Source organism: Anas platyrhynchos, chromosome 2 (genome assembly GCF_047663525.1).
Source record: "Anas platyrhynchos isolate ZD024472 breed Pekin duck chromosome 2, IASCAAS_PekinDuck_T2T, whole genome shotgun sequence".
Lineage (NCBI taxonomy): Eukaryota > Metazoa > Chordata > Aves > Anseriformes > Anatidae > Anas > Anas platyrhynchos.
The window spans coordinates 67338561-67347842 of record NC_092588.1 but is presented as its reverse complement, the minus strand read 5'-3'; the positions used below and the strand labels follow the sequence as shown (position 1 = coordinate 67347842).

The following is a 9282-nucleotide window of genomic DNA, read 5'->3' as shown; positions in this document are numbered from 1 at the left end:
CCACAGGGGTGGCTTCTGTGAGAAGAACATAGGAGCTGCGAGCTCTTGATTGCTTTTGAGGGTTAATTTCTAAAGCAAGCTTTGGAGCATCAGAAAGTTAAATTAGGGGAAAAAACAAGGGAAATTATGCCTCGAATGGACAATTTATTACCTGTTGCACATTAAATTCGAAAGATTCTGGGTTGTAAAGACTTCCATAAAGGATCATCCCAACAAAAACAAATTTGAGCATATGTAAAAGTTAAATTTTCCTTTTAAATATTTTTAATTAAAATCTGCACTAAATATTTGTCTTTGATTACAGATAGTTAGATGTCCATTAAAATCATATATGCAACAGGCCTAGGAATTTGGTCAGAGATCTGTTCCTAACAAAAATCCCACCCAGCTAATACAGGTGCATGCTGAGAAAATAATTAAACTGCATATATTAAAGCTTCTGAAGTCCATAAATCTGTCGCAGGTCACTGTCACGAGACTCACAGACAGTGGGAATTTTGAACTTCCTGACTTCTGGGGAACAGGAAGAAGGAGCTCAGAAGGGAGACTTCATGGGTCACTGGACTCAGCTCTCTGGGACAGGAGCCAGGGACTTTTCAGCTCTAGTAGCTGCAGCTCAGAGCAGGGATATGCACTAGGTAAAGTTATTGTTTTAGCTGAAATAGGCATGTAAAAATCCATTAAGGAACTCCTGCAGGAACACTGTTTTCCTGTTCTTGGAGCACTTCTGACGTGACCTCTACCAAAATTCCTGTGACAGAACTACAGTCTTCCCCTTCCTGTTCTTACAAAGGGGGCAGCATCTTAAGGGCACTTTTTTCCTCTGGCATACCACGACAGACTTTGTTACTTGAGTAAGCAAGTGCATGCAAACATGAAACTGTACCTGTTTCAAAGTCTTACACCCTAAGCACTTTCTACTTGTGCTCACTCTCCTCCCAATCTTACATCTTCATAACCCATCAGAGCTTCTCTGCCATAACACTGAACTGTCAAATTAAACTGTCCTGACAGACAAGTTTTTTCTTCCAAGCTAGAATTCCCTTGGCTGTGAGTACAGCCTGAATTCTTCAAGACAAGTTTGTAAGGGACACGGTAACAGAAATTGCAAGGTTCAGCCTTAAGCAGAGTCCATAGCCTTAAGGCTATATTTGTATAATACATACCTCAAGTATTTATTACCCGAAAAAAGCATCAGAAGGTGAATTTCAAGAGCACTAGAAATGAGAAAGCATCCAAATTAACCTAAAATTGATAGGAGGAGAATTCAGAGAGAATAGCATATTCCTTCTGGGATACTAGCGTTCCCCACATTGCAAAATTTCATACCTACCTCAAATTGAAATTCGTAGTCCATAATCCTCTCGCAGTAGGAAGCAGAGGGAAGGAAGATACATTGGATGGAAGAACGAGGGGTTTATGTAAAAAAAAAAAAATAAAAAAAATTATTCTTCCTCCCCAAAGTGGCTGAAAAAGCCTCCGGCAACCTGACTCAGAGCACAGGTTGCACAATGCAGTTACACTGGGCACTTTAGCTCTTAATCTCTCTACTTACCTTTTCCTAAATATTGAAAAAATCTCATCCTTTCTCCCACTCTTCAAGTCTTCTGACTTTTCCCCAGCCTTCCAATGACTGTTGAAAATTCACATCACAGGTTCAGAACGCTCCTCACCAAGTGCTTTTAATACTTCCAGGCTCAAGTTACTTCAAGTTACTCAATCCATCAAAATGTTTCCTGTCAGCAGTTGCTGTTTAACATACTAACTTGCTACCAATCAATTAGAAAATATTTTACCATCATAATATATTGCACTATTTCTGTTAAAACTGTTCATTACAGAAGCAGCTCTATGGAATATTTCTACCCTTCATGCAGTAGAGACCATTCATTTTAGCAATAACATAGATTTAATGTTCTCTGTTATATTTATTCCTTAAATATGTGCTCACAAGTATTTTTTTCCCCACTTGTCCTTGTAGCAGCAAGGACGTTTCCAGTACGGACTGCCATCTTTTCTTCAACTTTCCAGATTTACCATGTACTAAATACATACTAGTTTCAGCATTGATTTCCATTGCCTTCTTAACTGGACAACATTTTAAAATGAAATAGTGATTTCTAAATAGTATTTGCAGCTGTTTACAGCCTTCAGAAACATCACCTACTGCTTAAAAATGATGACTTAGCGTGTATTTACAGGGGAAGGCAAACATTGGCTCAGAAATTTGCAAGCATTACCCTTTACAGATTTCTTTACGAATTATCATAATAAAATGGCTCTCATTATAACATTGCAAATTCAACATGCAAGCCTGGAGGAGAAAAAAAAACAAACAAAAAACACACGTGCGGGCTTGAGAGAGCAGTCACTGGGCAAAAGTCAGCCCTGCACAACACACCAAAATCAGGGCTAGACAGTACTTCAGTAGCATTATGGAGTGAAAGATAAGCCTAAATAAAGAACAGGAAATACAAATATACTGAGCAAATTACTCTTCTATTATCTAATCAATAACTCTGACTCCTCTTGGTTTTGTAGTTATAAATTCATCACTGCATTAAAACATCAGCAAGCTCTCAAAATAGATTACATATTATACGTAACCAGATTAGATGTAGAAATTTTGGAATGTACTTGTTGTGCTCTCCAAAGCCTAAAGTCTCTAATCTGTACATCTTGCTAGGCACTGCCATAAAATGCACTTGCCCTGTGCCAATAAGTATCTTTCAGGACACAGAACCGGGAGGAGGAACAAGGTTGGATATGTTGAAGATTACTACAAAATAAAGGTACTGGAGACAAGCATGAATTTTGCAACTACCCAGACAGTTTATTATAAAATAGTCTGCAACACAGCAGCAAAAAACAGTTCTTCAGGAACAATACTCAATAAACAAAGTCAATCTGTTTTTACAGACAACTTAAAGATATCTTCATCAAAAAGATGGAAATTACTGAAGGAAACCAAGACGCATTCACAGGCTGTACTTCAACCAGCCTATGAGCTTACAGGAAAACCCAAACACAAAAGAAATTAGCAAAATAATCTACTCTTTTAAAGCTGTTGTCTGGTATCTGAGAAAAACACAGTTTCCCAGTAAACTTGCTTTCAGTCCACTCTACCAAAATAAACTACAGAAAAGTCATCTAAAAACACAGCATTTATTTTTAAACCTGGAAGGATTATGAAATAAACCTTTATCAGTCCAGGATAGATTTGAAATCTTTACAAATAGATGGTTCTGTCACTGTCTTCAGTAGTGCCTTAGTATCCTTTGGGATCTTCCGGAATAGCTGCATCATACCTATAAGAAGGTCAGAAATAATACATTACTAATGCAGGTAACTACAGGTTTTTCTTAGGCAAAATGCTAGTAAGTCATGAAATGAATACGAACTCAATCCAATAGAAAAGTTGGAATACAAGGATAAAAAGGCCATAGTAAGATGTGCTCTTCTTCTTCTGCCCTTAAACAAGGCAGATAACTGCTAGTAAATAAAAAGGTTAAAAATCATTCATTAAAACATTAACATACTATGGAAAACCAAGGAGTAAATTCCTCCTATTATGTCATTAGAACACTTGCTTGTATCTAATTTTATTTTATTTTTTTTTGAAAAGTACAAGACCAATTACTCAACAACTATATCCACCAAAAATATCTTTCATCAAAGAAGTGTTAGTCTGAAAGACCCTATTTTAAACAATGCTCATGACAAAGGACAGGTCATTATCTAGCTGTTAATGTGTATCTACATGAGGAAGGTATTCCCAAACTGTTGTTTGTTTGTTTTTTTTCCCCCCTCTACCTTCAGATACAGCATGAAAGTAGCCTATGTTTTGAGCTAACATATATAAAAAGAGGAAAAAAAACAAATAAAATCATGGAGAAAGCACCTGTTCCTCTAACAGTGACCAGAGATTCTCCCCCTATATTCCCTCATAAGACCAGATATGTTAACTGGGAAGCTGCACTTAAGGTGGAAGATTTTGGAGACTAAACAAGGCTTTTAAATCAGGAATAAATTTTTTACAACAGTACATAACAGTTTTGAAATAGAGAAGATCATTGAAGTCTACAGTCAATAGAAGTAAAGACAATAAAAAAAGACTTTTTAAAGATTAGAAAGAACATACAAAATCCTAGCAACCTAGCAATCCTGGTTTAGGTCCGTTACCTAAACGGTTGGTGAAATTGTCAATGGTGCAGAAAGGCAGAAGTGCTCAATAAACATTTGCTCTGTATTTAGAAAGGAGATAGATTACGTATTCCTATCTTATCATGAAAAGAAAAGACTCTTGCTCCTTTCCCAACTGGTAATAATAGGAGGGATGTTAAACAGTAACTATGTTTTAAGTGCTTAACTCTGAAGAATGACGACAACTTGTACTGATAAGTCACTGATGTTGATATTTAACAGGTTTTGGAACCCGGGGAAAAACCTCCTCCCAAAAACCCGTAAGCTCAATATTGATTGCCAAGGAGAATAATGGAAATGCATGTGCAGGGACACAAGTAAAAAATTAAGTGTATACTAATTTCCATCAATTGACATGGTCTCACAGGTGCCGTATGTTTTATAAGGCTGATACAACTCCAAAAATGACATCAAAATGTGTAGTTGTTCAGTCAGCACAGGTGCTATTACCAGCCTTAGTTATCTCCATGCTGCAGCTATGTGCCAAACAGAGATACTGAACTAGCTTCACCTTAGAGGAAGGCACCTGAGAACCAGTGACTGTGCTGTCACGGCTCCTCTGAAATCCACACATGCTGTCTGCTTTCCAGAAGTAAGACAAACTTTAAAACACGGTGTTTAAAATTAGCTCTAGTATTTCTATACTATGCTTAGCTCCAAATGTCTTTACAGCCTGGTGTTCTGATCACAATAACAACGTTACACAGAAATAAATCTGATGTAGGCAAAACAAAACTAACCTGTGAGACTGGAGCAGAAAGCTACCCATCAATGTCTTTTCAAGTGGATTTTGAGTGGGTTCCAGGACATTCAGTATCTTAATAAACTCATTTGGAAAAGTATAGAAATATAAACAACATGTACACTCAGGTGAGTGAAAAATAAGCCTTTAACCTATGATCAGAGTTCTCAGAGACAAAGAGATAAAGATGTACATTCACATCAAGATTAAGCTATGCCTTATCACCACAGATCACAAGGCATCTTTGTACACCTTTGCAGTACCAACACGCTGATGCCTCACCCTCCCTACTACTCATCATCGGGTGCCTTCTCAATTATTTAAAAAAAAAAAAAAAGTTTGAAACCTCAACCAGCTCTTCAAGGACGGGAGAAGGAAGGTGGGAAGCAAATAAATACCTGGTCAAAGCACCACTCAATTTGCAGTCACTGGTACGGAAGTATTCAAGCTGCATGACAAGCTGACCCCCAAACAGCAGCCCTCCTGCCCAGTTACCTGGTAGCAATTCTGGGGGCTTTTCAAATAAACAGCAACTTCAGACGTGTTTCACCAAGCAGTGTACGAACCCTTGCTGCTTAGAAGGTGGAACAGGGCTACTGGAAGAACAGGCAAGACCCCAGGGGGCTATAAGCAAAGGGAGACTTCTCAGAGTTGGCAGACAAGTTACCTGGGCCCCAGTGATCTGCTGACTGATCACAGCAAGTTTCCATCTTACAAGGTTCATAGTAAAACCAGCTCACAACCCACTATCTGTTTAGGTAGCTATTTGGAAAAAATCTCTGAACCCTTTCAGCACAGTCTTTCAGCAGCATACTTAAAGTCTGATATTTCCAAAAGAAACTGTGCCTTGTAGATACAGAGTTGTTTTGACACTAAGGATGTGAAAAACAGGTTCAGCCTTGGAGAATGTCAGATTTATGGAAGAAAAGGTGGAAATTACTCTTAGGAATGCCACCCCTAACTTTCCACTTGCCTTTGAACCTTTCCTGCTCCGCCTCCACAACACTCAGCAAGTACATTAAATAGCTTTCTCCAGGAATTTAAGAAACAAGGTCATTCAATTTCTGCAAGGGCAATTCTCACTGGCAGAGGCGTGATGGTGATAGATGGTGAGCTTTCCCTTCTTAGGTTAGAACTGCTCCAAACAGAGTGCAGAGGAGACATCGATAGCTGCCAGGAACATGCCAGGTACAGTTCCAGCCATCAGCTTGTTTCCTGTGAACGTTCCAGTTTCTTCTTTGTCACATTGTTCCACCAAAACCAAGCCTGTGTGCATTCAGGCTTCCCCACAGGTCTTTGATACAGGAAGGAAATGCCCAAGCAATGTCTTAGAGTGAGAATTATAGTCAGTACTGAGGTGGTCTGGAGCAGTGGCTGTACCTGCAGTACTGACTGCTTCACAAAAAGCTTCTGATGTTCACTTTTAATATCTTAGAATTGAAAGTTGCATTATTTCTGTGGCTCACCTGGGTACAGGCTACAGAACTAGTAAAGGAGATGGAGTTGCTCAGAGGCCAGGCACAGAGACGACTTCTTTCACCATGTAAAAGGGTCAGAGATTTGCCAGCACTGTGACCATGTGACAGAGCACAGCAAGTGCTTCTGTTTTAAAGCATCCCCAGTGACCTTTTTAGGGGTAAGAGTTTACATCATGAGAGTAAATTTTGTTGGAGTTAATCTACATTTAAAAAAATAAATAAATAAATCTGAACCTTTGTATTTCATTTAATTAAGCCTGCTGAGAATAAGATCTACCCAGTCGTATTAAGGTTTTTGAACTGTACAAACTCGATGGGCACCAAGTAACAGCAGCTGCCCCTTAAGGCTCTAGAACATCATAACAAAAACATACCAAAATAACTTGCCTATTTAAACGTAATAGATTTCATTAAGATCAGCAAGCTTGTTACTGTGCATTTTAGAACAACATTTCGCTATAAGAAAACTTAAAAATCCTTTAAATCACAAGTTTTAGTACAATTAACCAACCACATTTAAACTGTAAAAGCAACTGCATACTTACAGAACTTCAGGGGCTTCAGCAAGCATTTGTAAACAACTTTGTGGTTTGACAGTTTGACAGTGAAGGCATGATAGCAGAGCCACTCTGCTGCCTCAGAAGGAAACATGCCAGATGCACCTCTGTTACCTAAAGTAAACCCTAGAGACAGAACAGGAAGATACTGAAAATTATGTGTATTCAGAAATATGTCTGACCCTCCCCCTTCTTTCTATAAAAAGAAAGTTTTGTTGTTGTTGTTTGTTTATTTACTAAAAGCCTATGCAGTCAATGAAGTGTGCAGAGGACTAAAAACTTGAAGAATTTAGTATCTTTATAAAGTGGAGTTAAAAAAAAAAGTTTTGTGATCCCTATTATGCACTATATATTTTTCACTATTGATCTTTATCTCAGAATGAAATGACCAGGATACACATTCAAGGCTATTTATTTATCTTTAAAAACAATAAGCCACTTCACTGCAATTAACATATCGTACCTGGATTTTTAGCTTTTAGCATAGAATAGCAGCACGATGCATTCTCAGCGATGACTCTGAGGAAGAAATCAGGATTGTTCCTAACTTTCTGGTTGAATGGAAGTTGAATAACACAGGCATGGAACCTGTTTGCAAAAACAGCCTGTTTAATCACAAGTCATTTCCAATTTCAAATGAAATTATGACCACGTACCTTAGGCACTATACAACATTTAAAAGCAGCAAATGGCCTTTAGCCAAACCAACATTGTTAGCATATGAAACATCTCCTATATACAAATCCCTGGAGTGTCACATGCTTAAGATGTTTGTTTGTAAATTCTGTGCTGAAACAAGAGGTTAAGTCACCTCTTTCAGTAACAGAATTATCTTCTCAACACAATGATTGTCTTATGTGGAGGAAAAGTTAAACTCACATCCTCACCAGTTCCACTACCACAAATCACTCTGCCAGTGAACACACACACAATTTGAGAGAGGAAGGGGAGGAAGGAAAAATAAAAACACCACCACCAAATTCTGTTCTTCATGAAAACAGACTTCCAAATGATTTAGTGTACCACAGATCAGTATACTCACACTTGTCTATTTTGAAATTAATTCTATGGAAATTAATTGTATTGCTCCCTTACCCCTTAGTTTGGGCATATTTTAAAACCGTTGGCCTACATGGAATATTTTGAATAAATACAACACCTTATCTTTTTGGAATTACTCAACAATGTATATACTCAGGTAATTTATTAAATTAACACAGCAAAAGAAATCCTCAAATGCTTAGGATTTGAAGTGTTTACTTGCAAATATTTAAAGGATGAACTGCACTGTGCCACACCGTTAGAATGGCAGATGGTTTTGCAAAGGTATACTAAGGTAAAGACCTTTGTTAGTGTGTCACCATAACAGCAAACAGAATTAACTTTAATCATGTGCTACAGCTTAGAAAATCTTGTATCAGTCAAAACAGAAGTGTTAAAAAGATTTTAAAGTATTACTTCACAAGATAAGCCCTATTACACGTCTTGGACATAATAATGATATGAATGGGGGTAATGCAGACCAAGCTGTCTTTAAGAACAAAACTAAAGTGTCACTTCCTAACAAGTACAAGCCTAGCAAAAGAGCAACATGATGTTTGTGAAGAGAGAAACACCTCTTCTTTTTTTTTTTGTGTGTGGTAAAACAATGAACAATAATTCTTAATGGACTAACTCTTCAGTCACAAATCAGAGGAAACAAGAAACTGACTTTTTCATTGTTTGGCATTCAGAAGCGATAACAGGCTTAAATTCAATCAGAAAACAGTATAAACACAAGCCTATTACCTCCTGTTGTCACCAACAGGGTTGTGTTTAACCAAAAAAAAAAAAAAAATTTAGAGCATAACGATCTCATGGCAACAACATAAGCATCCACCAGAAAGAGTCTAAATAAAGGGATTTAAGCCTGTGAAGCAGGGCACTACTTCACTACTTGATCTTTATGCTACTTTTTAGTCCAGGGATTCTCCTATCTCAGTTGGAGCAGCCACTGAAAAGTTTTTGACACACAGAGATGACTGTTTTCTCCCAACCTGCTTATCAATTGTGATTTCTTTCCCTTCATCCTAGTTCAAAGCATTCATTTCCTCTGCCAGTCAAGAAAAGCTCACAAGAGCCAACAACATTTTTATCAGCTAAGAAGTAATTAAGGCATTATCAACATCTAAGAAACTGCAATTAACTTGTAAGGACAAAACTTCACTTAAGGCAGAGCTATATAGGTCGAAGTTCAGTATGATTTTCACAGATAAGAAGTTCTAAATATAAATTGGTTTATAAGTAATATGGCTTCTTATCA

General features: G+C 37.6%; 1 protein-coding gene across 3 annotated transcripts in view; it reads right to left on the bottom strand.

Moving 5' to 3' along the window:
* Positions 1–2808: 2808 nt before the first annotated feature.
* Positions 2809–9282, bottom strand: part of TERT (telomerase reverse transcriptase) — a 29745-nt gene continuing 23271 nt past the window's right edge. For 2 of the 3 annotated variants that reach the window (XM_072034876.1, XM_038175050.2), the window contains 3 exons: positions 7444–7568; positions 6969–7106; positions 2809–3308 (listed from right to left, as the gene is read on the bottom strand). In XM_072034876.1, coding sequence (XP_071890977.1) covers positions 3205–3308; positions 6969–7106; positions 7444–7568 — 367 coding nt within the window. In that variant the 3' untranslated portion in view covers positions 2809–3204. Of the gene's footprint in view, positions 3309–6411; positions 6572–6968; positions 7107–7443; positions 7569–9282 lie in introns of all 3 variants that reach the window. The other variant, XR_011807655.1, reaches the window with a different exon arrangement.